This window comes from Mesoplodon bidens (assembly GCF_964165515.1).
Source record: "Mesoplodon bidens genome assembly, chromosome: 2".
Taxonomy (NCBI): domain Eukaryota; kingdom Metazoa; phylum Chordata; class Mammalia; order Artiodactyla; family Ziphiidae; genus Mesoplodon; species Mesoplodon bidens.
This window is the reverse complement of record NC_138177.1, coordinates 142,493,633-142,518,476: the sequence shown is the minus strand read 5'-3', so window position 1 is coordinate 142,518,476 and position 24,844 is coordinate 142,493,633. Positions and strand designations below refer to the sequence as shown.

The following is a 24,844-nucleotide window of genomic DNA, read 5'->3' as shown; positions in this document are numbered from 1 at the left end:
GACATTAATTCTGACATGGCGAGGATTTGGAGCAGTTGAAACTCTCATATGTTCTTTTGGGAATGCAAAATAGTACAGCCACATTGTAAGAACGGGTTAGCACTTTGTTATGTAAAGTTAAATACATGCTTAACATGTAGGAAGTGTTGAATTCCAGGGACCCAGGAATCCCATTTTTAGGTAACTACCCAAGAAAAATGAAAACTATGTTTCCACAAAACTTTGTGAATAGTTATAGCAGCTTTATTCAAAATTGTCAAAAACTTCAAGTAATCCAAATGCCCTTCAGTTGGTGAATAAAGAAATTGTGATATATTCATTGCAGTGGAATGCTTCTCAGCAATAAAAAGGAACAAATTACAAAAACATGCAGCAACACAGATGAATCTGTGTTAAATGCATTATGCAAAATGAAAGATGTCAGATTCAAAAGGCCCAATTACTTAATGATTCTATTTATATGACATTTTGGAGAAGGCAGAACACTGGGAACAGAACGAAGATAAGTGGTTGCTTGGGGTTGGTGGGAGGGATTGTCTGCAAAGGGACACTAGAGAATTTTTGGGTCATAGAACTGTTCTATATCTTTATTATGGTGGTAGTACACGACTGTATGCATCAGTCAAAACTCGTTGAACTAACTACACCAAAAAGTAATTTTTTTCCTATATGTAAATTATACCACAATTAAAAGAAAAACAAAAATGAATAACAGGATAGTGATTAATAGCGTGCAGATTAAACTTACTGAAGAAATATGGTTGAAGAGGATGTGGGGGTCAACAGAAGGCTTTTGTTTTTAAGGCAAATAATAGAGCATAAATTGTATGTTAAGAGTGATCCAGGGGCTTCCCTGGAGGTGCAGTGGTTAAGAATCTGCCTGCCAATGCAGGGGACACAGGTTTGAGCCCTGTTCTGGGAAGATCCCACATGCTGCAGAGAAACTAAGCCCGTGCGCCACAACTACTGAGCCTGCACTCTAGAACCCACGAGCCACAACTACTGAGCCCACGTGCCACAACTGCTGAAGCCCGTGTGCCACAACTGCTGAGGCCCATGTGCCTAGAGCCTGTGCTCCGCAACAAGAGAAGCCACCGCAATGAGAAGCCTGCACACTGCAACGAAGAGAAACCCCCGCTCACTGCAACTAGAGAAAGCCCACTACAGCAATGAAGACCCAACATAGCCAAAAATAAATAAATAAATAAATTTATTTAAAAAAAAAAATGGGTGATCCATTTGATGGGAATTCCCTGGTGGTCCAGAGGTTAGGGCTTGGTGCTTTCACTGCCTGGGCTCAGGTTCAGTCCCTGCACAGGGAACTAAGATCCTGCAAGCTGTGTGGCCTGGCCAAAAAAAAAAAAAAGAATGATCCATTTGAGAAGGAGAGTTTGAAGATATGCATGAATGAAGAAATAACAAGGAGGGGCCAAGGCAGGAGGGATGAAATCCAGCCTTCACACGTGGAAGTGTTGGTCTTTGCAAGGAGGTACGTGTTTTCCATATAAGAGGAGACCAAGGAAAAGATGCATGCAGTTCCGAACTAAATTTGATGGTGAGGTGGCTTCATTTTTCTCACTGAAGTGAGTCAGATTCTGTTACCAGCATGAAATGGGTTTGAGGAACAAGTAGAGGCATGAAATAATTCTTGCCTGATGGTGAGAAAGTGCCCTGTCTAAAGAGACCTTGAAGGATTTCCAGCTACGGAGGGCTCATTTGAAGTTAATGTTTATGAATTTTCCATGACATACTATGTTGTCATACTCTTCTCTTCTTCTTTTTTAAAAAATATTTATGTATTTATTTTTGGCTCTGTTGAGTCTTAGTTGCGGCACGCAGGGTCTTCATTGAGGCATGTGGGATCTTTCATTATGGTGCACGGGCTTCTATCTAGTTTTGCCCTGCAGGCTCCAGGGTATGTGGGCTCTGTAGTTTGGGGCACGTGAGCTCTGTAGTTTGGGATACGTGAGCTCTAGTTGAGGTACGCGAGCTCAGTAGTTGTGGTGTGTGGGCTTAATTGCCCCGTGGCATGTGGGATCTTAGTTCCCTGACCAGGGATTGAACCCAGGTCTCCTGCATTGTAAGGTGGATTCTTTACCACTGGACCACCAGGGAAGTCCCCTCTTCCCCTCTTCATAGATGATTAGTTGCTGGGTGTTGCCATAAAAAAGGTGAATAGTGAAGTTCTTCAAGGAGAATGTCTTAGAGTGTAATGGAGGAGAGGGAACAAGGAGTTGAGGATATTTGTAAAGGAGTAATTTATACTTCGGACTATGGAGGGAATTTAATCAGTTAAAAGTGAGGTGGAGGTCAGTGAATGTATTGCATGTTGAAACCTTTGACAAAAATGCAATCTCCGGGGCTTCCCTGGTGACGCAGTGGTTGAGAGTCCGCCTGCCAATTCAGGGGACACGGGTTCGTGCCCTGGTCTGGGAAGATCCCACATGCCGCGGAGCGGCTAGGCCCGTGAGCCATGGCTGCTGAGCCTGTGCGTCCGGAGCCTGTGCTCCGCAATGGGAGAAGCCACAATGAGAGGCCCGCGTACTGCAAAAAAAAAAAAAAAAAAATGCAATCTCTGGCTAATCACTCTCTCTTCATGTCTGAGTGCCATACCTTTCAAATATATATTTTTAAAAATTTATTTATTTATTTATTTGGCTGCACCGGGTCGTGGTTGGGGCATGTGGGATCTATAGTTGCAACATGAGAACTCTTAGTTGAGGCATGTGGGACCTAGTTCCCTGACCAGGGATCGAACCCATGGCCCCTGCATTGGGAGCATGGAGTCCTAGCCACTGGACCACCAGGAAGTCCCTCAAATATCTGTAGAATGAACAAATGCCAGTCTCTTAGAGAAGATGTCTTACATCTGTCGGTTCTAATTCTTCTACAGCCTCCTGGGTATAGCAACCTTTTACAGTGTGAACACTTATGAGGGTGGGAATAGGCAGCCCTTCTTATCCTCTGGCATGTAGTAATCATTCAATAAATATTTGTTGAATGAATGACCATGTGATTTCTGCTTGATTAGTCCCTTACGTTGTATGAAATTGTCAGATTTATTGGATGTATTCCACACTGAACTGTTAGCTCCAAAAGGATTAGAACTATATCTTACTCATCCCTGTATTTTTAGTGGCTGGCACAGAACAGGAGATAAGTGAAGGATTGAGAGAACTTAATTTTTTTTTAAGATACAACAGAAGCTACAACAGATAAAAGTCTTCCATTCAGTTAATAGTTGGAATAAGGTAGTTACATATAAATCATTAGAGTGAGGAAAATGTAGCTTAAGATATCCTCATTAAGTAGTTTGATGTATGGCATGACCACTTTTATGTTGTATTTTTATAGATGTGTTCTAACAAATTTGTTTGGGGGTTTGTTTGCTAGGAGGAGGCATCTCCCTACTCTTTGGTCAACATCTGCCTGAACGTCCTGGTTGCTAACCTGGAGAAATTGTGTTCTGAAAGATCTGATGGAACACTTTGTCTTCCGGAGCATTGGCGTTTCCCTCAGGAATTAGCTGATCAATTCATTGGGGTCATGACTTGGCAAGGTAATGATAAGACTCCTTTATAGTGTACTTCTATAGCATTTTACTGTTTGAAAAGCACTTTCACATATAATTCCTGTTTTGCTCCTCACAACAACCCGGTGAGAAATATAGAAGTTATTCCCATTTTATTTGTGTGGAGGTTGATTCTCCGAATCTCTCTGGGATCCCTTGATGGAAATTGTCTTGTGTCTAGGCTTGCCCTGGTGTTGCTATAGTCTCATGTCCCATTCTTTTCTTTGTGAACATGAACCTTTAAATTTTTTTCCTTTACCTCCTATTGTAGTGGGGCTTTCAAAGAGCTATGTTTAATTTACGATGTTACAGTTTTTTCTTAATGAAAAATTTTGGGGGGTAACACATTATTGGAGATAAAATTCACATACTGTATAATTCATCCATTTAAAGTATACAATTCAGTTTTTATTTTTTTTAGTATATTCACAGATTTGTGCAGCCATCATCACAGTCAATTTTCATCACCTTAAAAAAAATCTCCGTATCCATCCCACCCTAATTTTAAGTAGTCATAATCTACTTTCTACCTGTATGGATTTGCCTTTTCTGAACATTTAATATAAATGGAATCATTCAACATGTGGCCTCTTGTGTCTGTCTTCTTTCACTCAACATAGTATTGTCAGGGTTCATCCATGTTGTAACATCAATCACTATTGAATTTTTATGGCTGCATAATATTCCACTGTATTGATATACCCCTTTTTATTCATTTCTCAGTTGATGAACATTGGGTTGTTTTTACATTTTGGCTATTATAAATAATGCTACTATAAACATTAGTGTACACATTTGTGTGTGGGCATATGTTTTTATTTATTTTGGGTGTATACCCAGGAGTGGAATTGCTGGATTAAATGGTAGCTCTGTGTTTAACTTTTTGAGGAGCTTCCAAACTCTTTTCCAAAGTGGCTGCACCATTTTATGTTCCCACCAGCAGTGTTACAAGAGTTCAGATTTCTCCACATCCTCACCAAAACTTGTTATCTGACTTTTTGATAGCCATCCTGGTGGATGTGAAGTGGCATCTATTGTGATTTTGATTTGCATTTCCCTAGTGACTAATCATATTGAGCATTTTTTCATGTCCTTGAAGGCCATTTGTTTATTCTCTTTGGAGAAGGCTCTATTCAGATTTTTTGCCTATTTCTTATTAGGTTATTTGTCTTTTATTATTGAGTTGTAAGATATGTCCCTCATCAAACATGGTTTGCAGTTATTTTCTCCCATTCTATAGATTGTCTATATTCACTTTGTTGATAGTGTCCTTTTACTCATAAAAGTTTTTAATTTTGATGAAGTTCAATTTATCTTTTGTTGCTTATGCTTTTGGTATCATATCTAAGAATCCATTGCCAAAGCCATTGCGAAGTCCTAAAGATCTTACACCTATATTTTCTTTTAAGAGTTTCATTGCTTTCACTCTTATGTTTAGTACTTTGGTCCATTTTGAAATAATTTTTGGCATGAGGTGTAAGGGTCCAGCTTCATTATTTTGCATGTGGCTGTACATTGTCCCAGCACTATTTGTTAAAAAGGCTGTTCTTTTTGTGTTGAATAGTCTTGGCATCCTTGTTGAAAATCAGTTGACCATAGATGTATGGGTTTATTTTTGTACTCTGAATTCTATTCCATTGATTGATGTGTCTGTCCTTTTGTCAGTACCAAGTAGCTTGATTACTGTTTGCTTTGTAGTGAGTTTTGAAATTGTTAAGTGTGAGTCTTCCAACTTTGTTCACCTTTTTCAGGATTGTTTTGGTTATTCTGGGTTCCTGATATTTCCATGTGAATTTGAGAATTGACTTGTCAATTTCTACAAACAGTCCAGCTGGGATTTGAATAGGAATTGCATCAAATATGTATAATCAGTTGGGGGATTATTGCCATCCTAACAGCATTAAGTCTTCTGATCCATGAATATGATGTCTTTCTATTTCTTTAGATCATCTTTAGTTATTTTCACCAATGTTTTACCATCTTAATAATCTGAAATCCTTAATACATGAGCATGGGAGAGCTTTCTATTTATTTAAAATACATCTTTATTTCAACAATATTTTCTAATTTATGGGTATGTTTACATCTTTGTTAAATTTATTTCTAAGTATTTTATTCTTGATGCAGTTACACAATTGCTTTCATTTTTTTTTTTTTTTTTTGCGGTACGCGGGCCTGTCACTGTTGTGGCCTCTCCCGTTGTGGAGCACAGGCTCCAGATGCACAGGCTCAGCGACCATGGCTCACAGGGCTAGCCGCTCCGCGGCATGTGGGATCTTCCCGGACCGGGACACGAACCCGTGTCCCCTGCATCGACAGGCAGACTCTCAACTACTGCGCCACCAGGGAAGCCCACAATTGCTTTCTTAATTTCATTTTTGGATTGTTCTTTTTTTCTTTTTTTTTTTTCCGGTACGCGGGCCTCTCACTGCTGTGGCCTCTCCCGTTGCAGAGCACAGGCTCCGGACGCACAGGCCCAGCGGACATGGCTCATGGGCCCAGCCGCTCCGCGGCATGTGGGATCCCCCTGGACCGGGGCACAAACCCATGTCCCCCACATCGGCAGGCGGACTCTCAACCACTGCTCCACCAGGGAAGCCTGGATTGTTCATTTTTAGTGTACAGAAATACAATTGATTTTTAAAAATTATTTTTAAAATTTTTATTAGGCTGTGCTGTGTGGCATGTAGGATCTTAGTTCCCCATCCAGGGATCAAACCCGTGCCCCCTGCATTGAAAGCACAGAGTCTTAACCTCTGGACCACCAGGGAAGTCCCTACAATGGATTTTTAATGTTAATCATATACCCTGGAAACTTACTGAATTGATTTATGCGTTCTAATAGTTTAAAGGATTTCTTAGAATTTTCTGTATACAAGATCATGTCATCTGCAAATGGAAATAGTTTTACTTCTTCCTTTCCAATTTGGATGCCTTTTATTTGATTTTATTGTCCAACTGCCCTGGCTAGAACCTCCAATACAAAGTTGAAGTATTGAAACATTCACCCTTTTCTTTTCCTGATCTTAGGGGGAAAGCATCTAGTCTTTTACCATTAAGAATGATTGTAGCTTTGGGTTTTTTGTAATTGCCCTTAACAGGCTGAGGAGGTTCCCTTCTATTTTAGTTTGTTGAATGTATTCATCAGGAAGAGGGTGTTGGCTTTTTCTGCATTTGTTGAAATGTTCACGTGGGTTTTGTTTTTTATTCTTTTAATGTGGTGTATTACATTAATTTGCTTTTGGATGTTAATCAATCCATGCTTTTCTGGGATAAATCCCACTTGGTCACATTGTATAAATCTTTTTGTATATTACTAGATTCAGTTTGCTGGTAATTTGATGAAGATTATTGCATCTATAATTTAAAAGGATTTTGGTCTGTGATATTTTGTTCTTGTGATGTCTTTATATGGATTTTTGGCATCAGGATAAAACTGGCCTCAATGAATTGGGAGGTGTTCTCTTTTTTTTTTTAGAGGAGTTTGTGAAGAATTGGTATGTATTCTTTAAATGTTTGGTAGAATTCAACAGTGAAGCCCTCTTGGCCTCTTTGTGTGGATAGTTTTTTGATGATGAATTCAATCTATTTACTTGTTATAGGTCTATTCATATTGTCTGTTTCTTCTTCAGTAGCTTTGGTAGTTTGTGTTATTCTGTGAACTTATCCATTTCATTTAAATTATCTGATTTATCAGCATACAGTCTGTTCATGATATTTCTTTACAATTCATTTTATTTCTACAAGGTCAGTAGTTCTGTCCCTTTCAATTCTCATTCTAGAAATTTGAGTTCTCTTTTTTTCTTGGTCAGTTGAGCTAAGTTTTGTCAATTTTGTCGATCTTTTCAGAAACCATCTTTTGATTTCATTGATTTTTTTTTACTTTATTTACTTTTCTGTCCTCCATTTCATTAATTCTCATTATAATTTTTATTATTTCCTTCCTCCTGCTCATTTTGTGTTTGGTTTGCTTTTCTTTTTCCTGTGTCTTAAGGTAGAAGTTTAGGTTATTGATTTGAGAGCTTCTTTTTAAAATATATGCAATTAGAGCTATACATTTCCTTCAAGCACTGCTTTAGCTGCATCCTGTAAGTTTTTGTATGTTGTCTTTATTTTTCATTCATCTCAAATTATTTTCTGATTTTTCCCTTTTGATTTCTTCTTTGACCCACTGGGTTTTAAGAAATATATTGTTTAATTTCCAAATACTTTTGAATTTCCAGATTTCTTTGTTATTGGTTTTTAAATTCATTTAACTGTACTTTGAGAACATACTTTGTTTTATTTCAGTTTTAAAAAATTTATTGAGATTTGTTTTTTGGCCCAATATATGCTCTATTTTGGAGAATGTTCCAAGTGCTTTTGAGAAGAATATATATTATGCCATTATTGGGTGAGTTGTTCTGTAGATTTCTGTTAGATCTAGTTGGTTTATAATTGTTTTAATCTTCTATTTCATTGTCAATCTTTTGTAGTTTTTCTGTATAGAAAATAGTTTTTTAATCCTTTTTGTTATTCATGCTAAATAGGATATACGTGTACTTTTAAAATACATTGTTGGGACTTCCCTGGTGGCACGGTGGTTAAGAATCTGTCTGCCAATGCAGGGGACACGGGTTCGAGCCCTGGTCTGGGAAGATCCCACATGCTGCAGAACAACTAAGCCTGTGTGCCACAACTACTGAGCCCGTGCTCTAGAGCTCGTGAGCCACAACTACTTAGCCCGCATGCCACAACTACTAAAGCCTGCGTGCCTAGAGCCTGTGCTCTGCAACAAGAGAAGCCACTGCAGTGAGAAGCCCGCGTACTGCAACGAAGAGCAGCCCGTGCTTTCTGCAACTAGAGAAAGCCCGTGTGCAGAAATGAAGACCCAATGCAGCCCCCCACCCCAAGAAAAAATACATTTTTGGATTTGATTTGCCAATATTTTGTTGAGGTTTTTTTGTTGTTGTTGAGGATTTTTGCATCTGTGTTCATGAGAGATATTGGTCTATAGTTTTCTTTCATAGTAGCTCTGTGGGTTTTTTTAAATTATTTTTTTATTTTTTATTTATTTGGTTGCACCAGGTCTTAGCTGCGGCAGGCAGGCTCCTTAGTTGCGGCAGGCAGGCTCCTTAGTTGCGGCATGCAGGCTTCTTAGTTGTGGCTTGCATGTGGGATCTAGTCCCCTGACCAGGGATTGAACCTGGGCCCCCTGCATTGGGAGTGTGGAGTCTTATCCACTGCTCCATCAGGAAAGTCCCAGGTGCTCTGTGGTTCTGGTGTTAGGGTAATGCTGACCTCAAAGAATGAGTTAGGAGGTATCCCCTGTGCTACTATGTTCTGAAAGAAATTGTAGAGAACTGGTACAATTTCTTCCTTAAATGTTTGGTAGAATTCACCAGTGAACCCATCCAGGTGCTTTTTGTTTTGGAAGGTTATTAATTATTGATTCAATTTCTTTAATAGATATAGATCCATTCACATTGTCTATTTCTTTTGTGTGAGTTTTGGTAGATTGTGCCTTTCAAGGATTTGGTCCATTTAATTTAGGTTATCAAAATTGTGGGCATAGAGCTGTTCATAGTATTCCTTCCGTATCCTTTTTTAAAAAAATTAATAAATTTATTTATTTTGGGCTGTGTTGGGTCTTCGTTGTGGTGCACGGGCTTCTCGTTGCGGTGGCTTCTCTTGCTGCGGAGCACGGGCTCCAAGCGTGTGGGCTTCAGTAGCTGTGGCATGTGGGCTCAGTAGTTGTGGCTCATGGGCTCTAGACTGCAGGCTCAGTAGTTGCGGCGCATGGGCTCAGTAGTTGAGGCACGCGGGCCCTAGAGTGCAGGTTCAGTAGTTGAGGTGCACAGGCTTAGCTGCTCCGCGGCATGTGGGATCTTCCCAGACCAGGGCTCGAACCCGTGTCCCCTGCATTGGCAGGCGGCTTCTCAACCATTGCACCACCAGGGAAGCCCATCATATCTTTTTTTTTTTTTTTTCATCATATCCTTTTAATGTCCATGAGATCTGTAGTGATGTCCTCTCTCTCATTTCTGATATTAGTAATTTGTCTCTTTATTTTAGTCTGGCTAGAATCTTACTGATTTTATTGGTCTTGTCAAAGAACCAGCTTATGGTTTTATTGATTTTCCTTTATTGATCTGGGGCAACATTTGTTTATAACATTATTAGTTTTACATATACAGAATATATTTCTACCTCTGTATAGAAATACGGTGTACCCATCACCAAAAATTTAGTTTCCTCTGTCACCATACAGTTGATCCCCTTTACCTGTTTGCCCTCCCCACCACTTTTTCCTCTCTGATAAACACTACTCTGTTTTTTCTATCTACATGTTTCTGTTTGGTTTAGTTTTTCATATTTTGTTTATTTATATTCCACATAAAAGTGAAATTATACGGTATTTGTCTTTCTCTGTCTGACTAATTTCACTGGGCATAATACCATCAAGGTCCATCCATGTTGTCAGAAATGCTAAGATTTCATTTTTTTAATGGCTGAGTAGTATTCCATTGTATATATTCCACATCTTCTTTATCCATTCATCTGTTGATGGGCACTTAGGTTGTTTCCATATCTTTGTTATTGTAAACAATGCTGCATTGACCATAGGGGTACATGTATCTTTTTGAATTAATGTTTTTGTATTCTTTGGATAACTACCCAGAAGTGGGATAGCTAGATTATATGGCAGTTCTATTTGTAATTTTGTGGGACTCTCCATGCTGCTTTCCATAGTGACTGCACCAATCTACATTCCCACTAACAGTGTATGAGGGTTTCCACATCCTTGACAGTACTTTTCTTGCCATTTTGATAATAGGGTTTTTTTGGTCTATCATTCATCCTCTTTATCTTTTTGATTTTCAAATTTGTATACAATTTTTAAAGGTTATAGTCCATTTACAGTTATTACAGAATATTGGCTATATTTACTGTGTTGCACAGTACATCTTTGTAGCCTTTCTTACACCAGTAGTTTGTACTTCCCAGTCCCCTACCTCTATTATTGACCACATACACACACTGGTAATCACTAGTTTGTTCTCTATATCTGTCTGTCTTCTTCTTTTCTGTTATATTCACTAGTTTGTTGTATTTTTATTAAGTTCCACATATAAGTGATATCATACAGTATTTGTCTTTCTTTGTCTGACTTATTTCACTTAGCATCATGCTTTCTGAATCCATCCATGTTGCTGCAAATGGGCAAATTTTGTTCTCTTTTATGGCTGAGTAGTATTCCATTTTATATAAATATAAATATATAAAATATATAAATATAAAAATCATATATAAAAATGTAATATATATAAATGTTATACACACACACACACACATACATATACACACCTTCTTTATCCATTCATCTTTATGTATGTTCCTGTTGCCATTTTCTTAATTATTTTGTGTTTGTTTTTGTAGGTCTTTTTCTCTTGTGTTTCCCGCCTAGAGAAGTTCCTTTAACATTTGTTGTAAGGCTGGTATCCATTCATCTGTTGATGGACATTTGGGTTGTTTCCACATCTTTATTTATTTATTTATTTATTTATGGCTGTGTTGGGTGTTCGTTGCTGTGCGCGGGCTTTCTCTGGTTGCATAGAGCAGGAGCTACTCTTTGTTGCAGTGCATGGGCTTCCCATTGTGGTGGCTTCTGTTGTTGCGGAGCACAGGCTCTCTGCGCGTGGGCTTCAGTAGTTGTGGCTCATGGTCTCTAGAGTGCAGACCCAGTCGTTGTGATGCACGGGCTTAGTTGCTCCACAGCATGTGAGATCTTCCTGGACCAGGGCTCGAACCCGTGTCCCCTGCATTGGCAGGCGGATTCTTCACCACTGTGCCACCAGGGAAGCCCTGCTTCTGTACCTTGGTAGTGGTAAATAATGCTGCTATGAACATTGGGATGTATGTATCTTTTCAGATTAGTGTTTTCATTTTTTCTTCGGATATATACCCAGGAGTGGAATTGCTGGTCATATGGTAGTTCAGTTTTTTTGAGAAACCTCCATGATGTTTTCCACAGTAGCTGTACCAATTTACATTCCCACCCAACAGCATATGAGGGTTCCCTTTTCTCCACATTCTCGCCAACATTTGTTATTTGTGTTCTTTTTGATGATAGCCATTCTGACAGGTATGAGGTGACATCTCATTGTGGTTTTGATTTGCATTTCCCTGGTGATTAGGGATGTTGAGCATCTTTTCATGTGCCTGTTGGGCATATGCATGTCTTTGGAGAAATGTCTTTTTAGGTCTTTGCCCATTTTTAAATTGAGTTGTTTGTTATTTTGATATTGAGTTGTATGAGCTGTTTATATGTGCATTGTGGATGGATGTTTTATTGGCTGTAGATTGAAGGGGAGAGACCACGGTAGTGTTTCATTCTACCATGTTGCTGATGTTAGTCCTTCTGCTCTAATTCTTATTTCTTTTCTTCTGCTTACTTTGAATTTAATTTGCTCTTCTTTTTCTAGTTTACTAAAATGGGAACTTAGATTATTGATTTTAGATCTTTCTTTTCTAATATATGCATTCAGGGCTATAACTTTCCCTCTAAGCACTGCCTTTGCTGCATCCCATAGATTTTGATAAGTTGTGTTTTCATTTTCATTTAATTCAAAATATTTTTCAGTTTCTCTTCAGATTTTTTCTTTGACTCATGTTATTTAGAAGTGTGTTGTTTAATCTCCATGTATTTTGGGATATTCCAGTTATTTTCTTTTTTTTTTTAAAGAAACTGGTCATTTGTTTTGTAAAGTGTCCTACAATCTGGACTTTACCATTGTTTGACTGTAATGATTTGATATGTTTCTCTGATCCTTGTAATTCCTATATATTGGAAATTAGAGGTAGAGGCTTGATCAGATTCAGGTTTGATGTTTGGTAGTGCCCTATACTTCTTAAGGGTGTTAATAAAGTCTGATTGCCTGGTTGTTTTTCACTTTTGGTGGCCATAGATGATTATTACCTTCCTATATTTATTAAATCATCAGGGGTTCTTGTATGTATAACTTAATGTTTATTACTCTCAACTTTCCTGGCTTAAAGTACTTTGTTTTTCTGTTTTTTTATTTTATCCTTGGTTACTATTCCACAATTTCGTTTGTATGCCTCTGTTTCTCCATATATACGTTAAATGTTTTATGTTCCTCAAGTTTCTGTCTTGGGTACCCTTCTCAATTTGTACACTACCTGGGTAATTTTGTTTGGTTTAGCTACCACTTCTACTTGAATTTCCCAGAGTTTCCAGTGCAGGTCTTTATTCTAAGCTCCAGAACCACATATCCAGGATGCCTCTTACATATCTTATAACTCTTCTCTGGGCTGCTGAATCATCATCTTCTTTTGGTTTTCTTCTACCTCAGTGGCTGCTGCTTATCTGTCTGCTCATCTAGCTTCCCTTGAAGGGTAGTACAGAAAGGGTAAGAGTTCTGGCTTTGGTGCCAGACTCTTTGGGTTTGCCACCATTTCCATGGGCCAGTTACTTAAGTTCCTTATGCCTCATCTCATCTGTAAAGTATGACTAATAATAATACATACTTCATTGGGTTTTATGAGGATTCAGGGAGTTAGTATATCTAAAATGTTCAGAACATTCAAAAACGGTTATTTATTATCATGGCTATTATTCCTCATTCTGCTATTTGATCTTAAACGTAGGTGCTTTTTGGTACTTGGTCCTTGTTCCTTTTCTTCTTACCTTCTCATGTCATCCATTCCCATGGTTTTAAATACTGTCTCTATGCTGATTAATTCCAAATGTTTATGCTTCAGTCTTTTAGATTTAAAATATGTAGAACTGAGAAGACCTCAGCTGATCTTATGGGAAGTCCTGAAGGTGGAATAACTACCCAGATCTGTGTTGCATTAGGGCATGAGGGCTGGATCTTTATACCTCCCAACACAGTCTTGGGATATGGGTTTCCATGGGAAAGTGGTATGACCATGGGTGAAGCAGTTCTTTTCAGCTGATGCAGTCCCCATAGATGAGGGCTGTCAGTTGGTGGTATTCCCAGCAGCTCAAGTAGTAAGTCCTTTATCTCTAAATGTGATCTGGTGTCACATCACAGCATCTGCTACACTGCCATTTCCTCCCATCTCAAAATCTTCCTAGTTGTTCAGTGACTTAGGAGTCATTTTTCATTCCTCCTCCCTCTACCATTGATTCTGTTGGCACATTTTCTGTCTTCAAAATACATATCCTCCTAGCCCCTGTCATTGACACCTTTCTCTTACTTCTCCCCTGGTCTCCCAAGTGGTTTCCTTACCTCCAGTTCTGCCCCTCGCCAAGCTCTGCCACACAGCAGAGAGCAGTCCTCTTATACCTTAATCAGATCTGTATACACCTCTGCCACTCTTTAAGGGCTTCTCCTTGTACTTAGGATAAAATGCCAATTATTTACCCTGGCCTGTAAGGTCTGACTCTTGCCTCTGTCTCTACCCTGTCAGATGCCGGTATCCCCTTCACCAACTATGCTTCAGCCACATTGGTTTTCTCTTATTTCACAGAAAAAGCCAAGCTCTTTCCCATATCAGGTCTTTAACTCCTCGTGTCTGGAATGACAGCTGCCTTTGCTTTTCATATCCTTTTGGTCTCAGTTTAAATGTCGCCTCCTCATACCTCACCGAGAGACAGAAGATTCTTGTCCTCCTCCTCCTTTTCCCCACCCCTATATTATATTCTTGTTTGTTTCCTTTAGAACACTTAACTACATTTTTAATGTTAGTAGTATTCTGCTTGTTTTATATTCTTTTGTATCTGTGTTCTCCTTCTAGGATGTAAATAAACCCCAAGATGGCAAGAGCCATGTCTGTCTCATTCACCATTCTCAGCATGTAGCATAGCACTTTGCATACCTTGAGCACTTGATATTTGTTGAATAAATATAATAAGTTCCTTCTCAAAGCCTTGAATATTGGGGTTTCCTTTTTCCTATCTTAGTAGCACAGCCCAACTCAAACTGGGAACTTGTGAATCATCTTATACACCTTTTCCTCAGTTCTTTCCCCTAGTCTATTCAGCTACCATGTTGTCAGTTTAAACTTTCATTTCTCATCATTAAAATCATTAATAATCTCTTGCCCCATCTCACTCCCATCAAATACCATCCTAATTCTTTTACATTATCACATAATTGGTCTTTCTAAAAATATAATTGTGACCATTCTTTTTTTTTTGCTTAAAAATTTTGAGTTGTTCATTATTGTTTATAGGGTAGATGTCTGAGTTTCCTAGCTTTGTTTACAGGCCCCATCTGCCTTTTACCTCCCTCTCCACTTTCATTTCCAGCCATGCTTCCCCTTGTATGCTATGGGCCAGTAGTGCTGATCTACTTAGGGTCATTCTGAAAAATCTGTTGTTCTGTGCCTCCATGTCTTCGGCATGTTCTTCCACCCTTCACCTTCACCCTGGGAAACTGATATTCCATCTTAAAAACCTTCCCCGATGTTAACCTCATTTGTATTAATTCAATACCTGGTATGAATCACCATTGGATATAATACATTATTATAATAATTTATTTGCCTGACATGCTTCCTAGACTGAATTCTTTATGGTCACACGTGTCTAATTACCTTGTGAGCCTATTACTTAACATGGGATCTCACACATAGAAGATGCTTAGTAAATCGTTTCTAAATGAAATCTAGTATAACCCACTCATTTTACAGATGAGGAAAATGAGGCCTAGAGAGGTAAGTGACTTACCAAAGGCCATGCACTAAATTGGTTAAAAGTAATCATTAGTGCTGTTTTCATATTATATACCCTATACTTACCTACTTCTTTTATTTTGTTCTTTATTTTCTGTGAACAAGGTTGCTGTGGTTAAAACTGTGGGCTCCGGAGTCAAACTGGTTTTGATTCTTGATTCTGCCACACATTTTGACCTTGAGCAAGTTACTTAACCTCTTTAAGCTTGAGTTTCCTCGGCTATAAGATGGTAATAATCATAGTTCTTTTATGGTGTTATTGTAAAGAGTAAATGAGATAATTTGAGTAAAGGGTTTAGAACAGTGCTTGGCACAGAGTAAGCAGTAAATGTAGGTCATTATTGTTGTTATTATTAGCATCTGTCAAAGTTCTTTGGCCATAACACCTCCTGGAAAAGGCATGAGATTTAGTTGTTATTACAAGCTGGTTCTGGTTCTCTTATAGGCAAGCTGACTGATAGAACGGCAAGCATTTTCCGAGGCAACCAAATGAAACTGAAGCTGGTCAATATTCAAAAAGCTAAAATATCTACAGCTGCATTCATAAAAGCCTTCTGCCATCACAAACTCATTGAACTGGATGCTACTGCCGTACACACTGACCTCTCAGTTCCAGACATCCTAAATGGACTCTGCAGCAATAGCTGGATCCAGCAAAACCTCCGACGTCTCCTGTTGGACTCAACAAGCATCCCTCAAAATTCAAGACTGTTGTTCTTTGGTCAGCTCACTGGTCTTCGCATCTTAAGTGTTTTCAGTGTTTGTTTTCATAGTGAAGACCTGGCTAATGTTTCTCAGTTACCCAGACTGGAAAGCTTGGATATCTCTAATACTATGGTCACTAACATCTCTGCACTCCTTACCTGTAAGGATCGACTCAGATCTCTCACGATGCACTATCTAAAATGCCTGACCATGACCAAACCTCAGATTCTCGCAGTCATTAGAGAACTTAAATGTCTGCTTCACCTTGATATTTCTGATCACAGGCAACTCAAGTCAGATCTAGCTTTTCATTTGCTACAGCAGAAGGATATTCTGCCTAACATTGTGTCACTGGACATTTCTGGGGGCAGTTGCATCACTGATGAAGCTGTAGAACTGTTTATACAGCAGCGGCCTGCGATGCAATTTGTGGGACTCTTGGCTACGGATGCTGGTTATTCTGAATTCTTTGCTACAGCGCAAGACTTGAGGGTTTGTTCTTTACTGAAATAAGTTCGTTTCATTTGTTCAAAACATTTTAAAGTTTTTGTTGTATATCAGAATCTGTACTAGGCATTAGGGTTACAAAGGCAGATTAAAAAATTCTTAAGGAGCTTAATTAAGAATTATTGCGTAGCTCCTGTGTGGTAGGTTGTGAACATATAACCTTAAACAAGATACAGTCCTAGCCTCCACGTCTTCTACCCTGGTTTGATAATGATAAGCAGAGTCATTTATACATTACCTCTTATGTGCCAGATGTCATGCACATTGTTTTTTACAGATGAGGAAATGGAAGCTCAGGGAAGTTAAGCTACTTATCCACAGTCATAGAAGTATTAAATGATAGAGCTGGGACTTGTATCCTGGTCTTTGTGACTCTAAAACTAGTGTTTTCACCTCTAGTAACAGCTAAATATAACGAATAAGGCAGGTGATCAATATGCCTAACACCATTTTTGGTGAAGGTATGACAAAAAGAGATTTTTAAAAGAGTCTTAAGAAAAAAGTATTGAACACTGCTGAAATATGTTTATAGCCTCTCATGGTGCTGTTTTTAAAGCAGCATATATGTCCTAGAATATTTCTCTTTTAAAACAGTGGCTTTCTACCTCAGTTGTACATTGTAAACACTTTGGAAGCTTTAAAATACACTGATGCTTGTGTCCCATTCCCTAGAGATTCTGATTTAATTGGTCTGGGACTTGTTCTGGGCATCAAGGTTTTGAAAGCTTGCACATAATTCTAGTGTGCAGTCAAAGTTCAGAACCACCATTTTAAAAGAACCCTTTTAAAAAAATAATTATACCTTATGTAATTTTTCCTAGGGTGAGAGAGAAAAGTGATTTACAGTCATGAGTTGTTTTCACAATTTTATTCTTTTGATTTGAAAATAGCAATTGTTGTATTTTAAAGTCCTTTTAATTTTCTGGCTTGTTAATGAAGGTGGAAGCCATCAGTTACATCATTAGGCTACAGATAGATAATTTGAACTTTCAAATTAAATGTGTATAGTAGAGAATTGTTTACCGTGAATGAACACCTAGGCCAGTTTCAGATTAATGACATTTAGTGTCACAATGATCAAAAGACCACAGTGATTAAAAAAAATAGATTTTAACACATCAACTCCTGATATATACAGTAATATTGGACAAGTGCTATAGACAGATTATGCATATTGTTAAGATACTGTCAAAGTGGGTACACCAAAAGAAAATGAGAGTTTTCTTTCAGTAAACTTTATCTGGTATACATGTAAGTTTAGTTTATTTTGAAAATTTTAAATTATGCCTTATATACAGTGTTGGATATTGTGGGGATGGAGAGGAGAGACCATAATCTTCCTAGTACTAAGAAACTCTAAAGATCTTAATCTAGACTTACGTGGAGTGTAAGGTATGGTAAGTTTAAAAGGTGTGTTTCAGAAAATCTTATATTTAAGAGAAATAGGTATTGCTCGAATCAGATGCAAAATATACTAAGTATTTTTGTTGTTTAGGTTAATCAAAAGTTTGCTTGGGGCTTCCCTGGTGGCGCAGTGGTTGAGAGTCCGCCTGCCGATGCAGGGGACACGGGTTCGTGCGCTGGTCCGGGAGGATCCCACGTGCCGCGGAGCGGCTGGGCCTGTGAGCCATGGCCGCTGAGCCTGCGCGTCCGGAGCCTGTGCTCCGCAACGGGAGAGGCCACAACAGTGAGAGGCCCGCGTACCGCAAAAAAAAAAAAAAAAAAAAAAAAGTTTGCTTAAATTAAAATGGATAAAATTAAGTGTTAGTGAAAACCTAACAGAACAAGTATGTGTTATTTCCTGCACCCAATGTTAGAGTGGGCAACGTGTACTTAATTGCTTTAAAATGGGTGGAAAGGGCACCCGCCATTAGTATTAAAAGCCATGTAACATTTTCATTTGCTAAGAAATCCTTGTTGATCCATTGGTGGGGCGTAGCAAGAATCCCTTTTGAGGATTGTTTTGTAATGGCATCTATAGGAAGCCCTGGAGAGAGAGGGTGATGCAACAGCTATCTGGTCTTCTGCTTAGCCTTACTAGGGCTTATCCTTTGTTTCTCTTTCAGCTCTTACATCTGGATGTTAACAAAACTTTAAAAAATTTTAGAATATATCCAGCATTTAGATTCTTAATAATGTGTAGGTTGTTGGGCAGTTGATCTATGTATAGTACTTGAAAAATTATTTTGAAATAATTTTAAACTTTGCAGATCACTAACTTTAAACATTTTTCCAAATTTGTTTTTTCATATTTTATCTCTGCATGCACGTGTACACATATGTGCACACACACACACACACAGAGTTTTTTTCTTGAGGGTAGGTTGCATACATCATGCCCCTCTGCCCCTTAACATACTTTAGTTTGTATATCGTAGAGCAAGGATAGTCTCTTGGACTCTTCTGAGAGCAAGGATAGCCTCAGGGATGACCACAGTGCAGCTATCAAATTTCAGGAAATTTAGCATTGATGCAATACTTTTATATAATCTACTATATATATTATCCCAGTGATGCCCTTTATAAAATATTTTTCCTTTTAGTCCAGGATTATTTTTGCATTCAGTTGTTATATTTCTTTATAATTTAAACTAGAAGAGTTCCTTAGTCCTTCCTGTGCTTTGTTGCATTGATATTTTTGAAGAATACAGACCAGCATTGTTTTGTTGGCTTTTTTGAAGAATACTCCTCATTTTGGGTTAGTCTGATGCTTCCTCATAATTATATTCAGGTTCTTCCATCTCTGCTCGGAATACCACATAAGGGTCGTTGTGTCCTTCTCAAGTGTATTACAACATGAAGCACACAGTGCCCCTCATTAGTGAAGTTACTTTTCATCACTTGGTCAAAGTATTGTTCAGGTACTAGGTAAAATATCCATGTGCAGATAAAATATTATCTATATACTGTTGTATTGTTTCTACACTACATAGGTAATACTATTCCTCTTGAAACTAATAAGCAATATATAAGATATTAGAAGACTATGCCAATATCCTGGTCCTCATCAAACGTTCTGATCTAGATATAGCATCCATTGATGTTTCTTACCTGAACCAATCTTTACTGCAGTGGTTGCAAAGTGGTGATTTTCCAACTCCAGCTCTCCTTTCTACATTTAGCAAGTCTAACGTATCCTCAGTGTGGACTCATTGATTCCTGATGTTTTCAATGATTTATAATTCATTACTCTTCTTAATTATTTTGATGCTCAATTTGTCACAGGTTGGCCAATGAGAGCTCCCGTGTCAGTTTTTACATGCCCCCATTTTTGTTGTTGTTATTATTTTGAGTACTTCTTTACTTTCTGGCAAACTAAGATGTTCTAGGCTTCTTATACTTCTCTGTTTTGGCCTTGGAATTAGACATTTCTCCCAGAAGCCCTGGTTCCTTTTAGGAGGAAACCAATATCTGAGTACTAGATGTGTTTTTAAGCCCTTTCAGCAAACAGAGCCAAGAAATAGATGAAGTAAGTTTAAAAGTGATACTTCCAAATGACCATCCTCACACTGTTCTTTGCCCTTCCACATTCTGTATTTGTATCTCTCTTTCCCACAGTGAGAACTTTGGCTCTCAAAAGCGTCAGCACATTTGCTTAATCCTATAACACACATAAAATAGTTTCAGAGTTGCTACACCTATACTACTTGTTTTTTTCTTTTACATTATTTATTTATTTATTCGGTTGCACAGGGTCTTAGTTGCAGCAGGAGGGCTCCTTAGTTGCGGATCTCCGGCTCCTTAGTTGTGGCATGCAAACTCTTAGTTGCTGCATGCATGTGGGATCTAGTTCCCTGGCCAGGGATTGAACCCAGGCCCCCTGCATTGTAGCGCAGAGTCTTAAACACTGTGCCACCAGGGAAGTCCCACACCTATACTACTTTGAAACACAAACCTACTAAAAAAAGTTGAAGATATGTTTGCAGTTCTTTCTTTTCCCTCTTGACTGAGAGTATAGTCAAAGTACTAAGCACATATATTTAGGTTTTTAAATTTCCTCTTCTTACACAATAGGTAGCATAGTATATGTACTCTGCACTTTGCTTTTTTTACTAAGCAGTATGTCTTGGAAATCACCCTGTGTCAGTTCATGTTCCCATTTTTTGGGAGGGGATGGTAAAATACATATAACATAAAATTTATCATTTTAATCTTTTTTAAGTATATAGTTCAGTGGTTTTGCATACATTCATAATTTTGTTCAACAGTCACCACCATTCATCTTCATAGCTCTTTTTATCTTGTAAGGCTGAAATTCTATACCCATTAAACACTAACTCCCATTACCCCTTCTCCCTGGACCCTGACAACTTCCATTCTACTTTTTTTTTTTTTTTTTTTTTTTTTTTTTTTTTTTTTGCGGTACGTGGGCCTCTCACTGCTGTGGCCTCTCCCGCTGCGGAGCACAGGCTCCGGACGCACAGGCTCAGCAGCCATGGCTCACGGGCCCAGCCGCTCCGCGGCATGTGGGATCTTCCCAGACCAGGGCACGAACCCGTGTCCCCTGCATCGGCAGGCGGACTCTCAACCACTGTGCCACCAGGGAAGCCCCATTCTACTTTTGTCTCTATGATTTTGACTATTCTAACTACCTCATGTAAGTGGAATCATACAGTACTTGTCCTTTTGTGACTGGCTCATTTCACTTTGCATAGTGTCCTCAGAGTTCATCCATGTTGTGGCATACTGCCTTTTTCAGGTTGAATAACATCCATTATGTGTATACCACATTTTGCTTGTCTATTTATCATCGATGTACACTTGGGTTGCTTCCATGTTTTGGCTGTGTTGGTAATTGTGAATAATGTTGTTACAAGCATGGGTATACAAATATCTCTTTGAGACCCTGCCTTTTTTTTTTTTTTTTTTGCTGTGCTGCACAGCTTGAGGGATCTCAGTTCCAGGGATTGAACCTGGGCCACAGCAGTGAAAGCCCAGAATCCTAACCACTAGGCCACCAGGGAACTCCCAAGACCCTGCTTTTAATTCTTTTGGTATATATCCTGAAGTGGAATTGCTAGATCTTATGGTAATTCTATTAATTTTTTGAGGAACTGCCATACTGTTTTCTACAGCAGCTGTACAATTTTACATTCCCACTAACAGTGCACAAATGTTCCATTTTCTTCACATACTTGCCAACATATATTATTTTCTGTTTTTGAATTTTAAATTTTTTATTTTTTAAAGGTCAGCAGAGACATTAAAATTTTTTTTAACATCTTTATGGAGTATAATTGCTTTACAATGATGTGTTAGTTTCTGCTGTATAACAAAGTGAATCAGCTATACGTATACATATATCCCCATATCCCCTCCCTCTTTCGTCTCCCTCCCACCCTCCCTATCCCACCCCCTCTAGGTGGACACAAAGCATGGAGCTGATCTCCCTGTGCTATGCGGCTGCTTCCCACTAGCTATCTGTTTTACATTTGGTAGTGTATATATGTCCATGCCACTCTCTCACTTCGTCCCAGCGTACCCTTCCCCCTCCCCATGTCCTCAAGTCCATTCTCTACATCTGTGTCTTTTTTCCTGTCCTGCCCCTAGGTTCTCCAGAACCTTTTTTTTTTTTTTTTAGATTCCATATATATGTGTTAGCATACGGTGTTTGTTTTTCTCTTTCTGACTTACCTCACTCAGTATGACACACTTTGGTCCATCTACCTCACTACAAATAACTCAATTTTGTTTCTTTTTATGGCTGAGTAATATTGCATTGTATATATGTGCCACATCTTCTTTATCCATTCATCTGTCGATGGACACTTAGGTTGCTTCCATGTCCTGGCTATTGTAAATAGCAGCAGAGACTTAAACAAATTTTTTTTAAATTTATTTTTGGCTGGGTTGGGTCTTTGTTGCTGCACATGGGCTTTCTCTCTATTTGCAGCAAGCGGGGGGCTACTCTTTGTTGTGCACAGGCTTCTCATTGCGGTGGCTTCTCTTGTTGCGGGGCACGGGCTCTAGACGTGTGGGCTTCAGTATTTGCAGCACGCGGGCTCAGTAGTTGTGGCACGTGGTCCCTAGAGTGTGTGGGCTTCTGTAGTTGTAGTGTGTGGGCTCAGTAGTTGTGGCATGCGGGCTCTAGGGCACACGGGCTTCAGTAGTTGTGGCTTGCGTGCTCTAGAGCGCAGGCTCAGTAGTTTTGGAGCACGGTCTTAGTTGCTCCATGGCTCGTGGGATCTTCTGAGACCAGGGATCAAACCCGTGTCCCCTGCATTGGCAGGTGGATTCTTAACCAGTGCGCCACCAGGGAAATCCCTGTTTTAAAATTTTTTAGTAGTAGCCATACTAATGGATGTGAGGTGGTATCTCATTGAATTTTTTTTTCTTTTTACAGGGATAACCCTTTTAATTTTTATTTTATTTATTTTTTTGGCTGTACTGTGCGGCATGTGGCATTTTAATTCCCTGACCAGGGATCGAACCGACGCTCCTTGCATTGGGAGCATGGAGTCTTAACCACTGGGCCGCCAGAGAAATCCCTTGAAGTTTTGATTTGCATTTCCATACTGATCAGTGATATTGGGCATCTTTTATAAGGAGCTTATTGACCATTGGTATGTCTTTGAAGAACGTCTGATGAAGTCCTTTGCCAACTTTTAAATCAGGTTGCTTGGGTTTTTTTTTGTTGTTGTTGTTGAGTTATAGGAGTTCTCTGTGTAGTCTGGATATTAATTCCTTATGATATATGATTTTCAAATATTTTCTCCCATTCTCTGGGTTGTCTTTTTTCATGAAGTTCAGTTTGTCTGCATTTCTTTTGTTGCTTGTTCCTTTGGTGTCATATCCAAGAAATCACTGCCAAGGATAATATTGTGAAGATTTTGCCCCATGTTTCCTTGTAAGAGTTTTATAGTTATAGGTCATAAATTTAAGTCTTTGATCCATTTTGAGTTCATTTTTTTATTGTAAGATTTTTAAAAACTATTAATTAAAAAAATTTTTTGGCTGCATTGGGTCTTTGTTGCTGTGTGTGGGCTTTCTCTAGTTGTGACGAGCGGGGGCTACTCTTCATTGCAGTGCATGGGCTTCTCATTGAGGTGCCTTCTCTTGTTGCAGAGCACGGGCTGTAGGTGTGCAGGCTTCAATAGTTGTGGCACATGGGCTCAGTAGTTGTGGCTTGCGGGCTCTAGAGCACAGGCTCAGTAGTTGTGGCGCATGGGCTTATTATTTGCTCCGCGGCACGTGGGATCTTCCCGGACCAGGGCTCTAACCCGTGTCTCCTGCATTGGCAGGCAGATTTTTAACCACTGCGCCACCAGGGAAGCCCCAGGGACAGTGTCTTTTGATTTTTCTTCTTTTTCCTTTTGAATGGACTATGTTTTCCTATCTTTTTATATGCTTTATGATTTGTTTTTGTTGTTGATAACTGGACATTTGAAACTAATAATATTGCAACTCTGGAAATCAGGTTTTCTTCCTTTCCTGGGGTTTGATGCTTTTGTTATTGTTTTTGTATTTTGGGTCTGTGTTGAGGATCAGCCTGAAGTATAAACTTTAAGGTCTTTTTAGGTCTTTTTTGAGCCTTTTCCTGGGCATGTGCAGTCACTTTGAAATTTTCTCTGTATATGCAGTTGTTTTGAATGTCATAGTCATTAATGTCTCCTAAAAGGGGAAAAAGAAAACAATGAAGGGGCAGCCCTTTAAATCCCCTGGTAGTCACTTTATCTGTTGGAGGGGGGCTTTGAACAGTTGGTGGGGTGGGGGTGTAACAACAGTGGCTGCTCACCTCTTTGTACCTGTTCTCAGAAGCAGCAAGCAGTGATCAGAGAGCATAGATCCCTGATATTTGGAGGGCAGGGTCCTTTTTCCCACATGGGCTCTCACAAGCTAAGTGCAGGGAGCTCTAGGAGCATGTGCTGGTGGCTGGGGGGTGGGTTGGGGCATGGACAACTGTTATTGTGGTAAGAGCTGAAATTTATGGAATTGAACACAATTTACTGTCCAGACTTCCTCTAGAAGTTGCAAGCATGGATATAAACTCCTTTGTTTACCTTTTTTCCCCCTTATTTCTTGAAAATGCTTGTCCAGTGTTACATTGTTTTGTGTGTTGCTTGTTAAGTCTGCTGACAATCTAATTCTCTAATTTGTTTGATCTTTTTATGTGAAGGCCCTGAAGATTTTTTTCTTTATCTTTAAATTTAATCCTTATGTTGTGCTATGTCTCAGACTTGGTCTGGGTCAGTTTTCCCAGGTAGCTGGTGGATTATTTCAGTGTATTGATTTAGGTCTTTTTTTTATTTCTGGAAAGTTTTTCTTGGTAGTAGTTTTAAATGTTAGTTCATTTCTTCCCCAGGAACTTCAAGTATATGTGTGTTGGATCTTCTTTATTTTTTTCTATATAAGCAC

The 24,844-nt window shown here is 38.9% G+C and overlaps 1 protein-coding gene across 1 annotated transcript in view; it reads left to right on the top strand.

The window, feature by feature from the left end:
- The window catches only part of ZYG11B (zyg-11 family member B, cell cycle regulator), a gene marked incomplete at its 5' end in the record, with an annotated part of 147,674 nt that overhangs the window by 94,104 nt on the left and 28,726 nt on the right, over positions 1-24,844 (top strand). The window contains 2 exons of the mRNA XM_081223092.1: positions 3,394-3,559; positions 15,723-16,474. Of these exons, the coding sequence (XP_081079218.1) occupies positions 3,394-3,559; positions 15,723-16,474 (918 nt within the window). The remainder of the gene's footprint in view (positions 1-3,393; positions 3,560-15,722; positions 16,475-24,844) is intronic.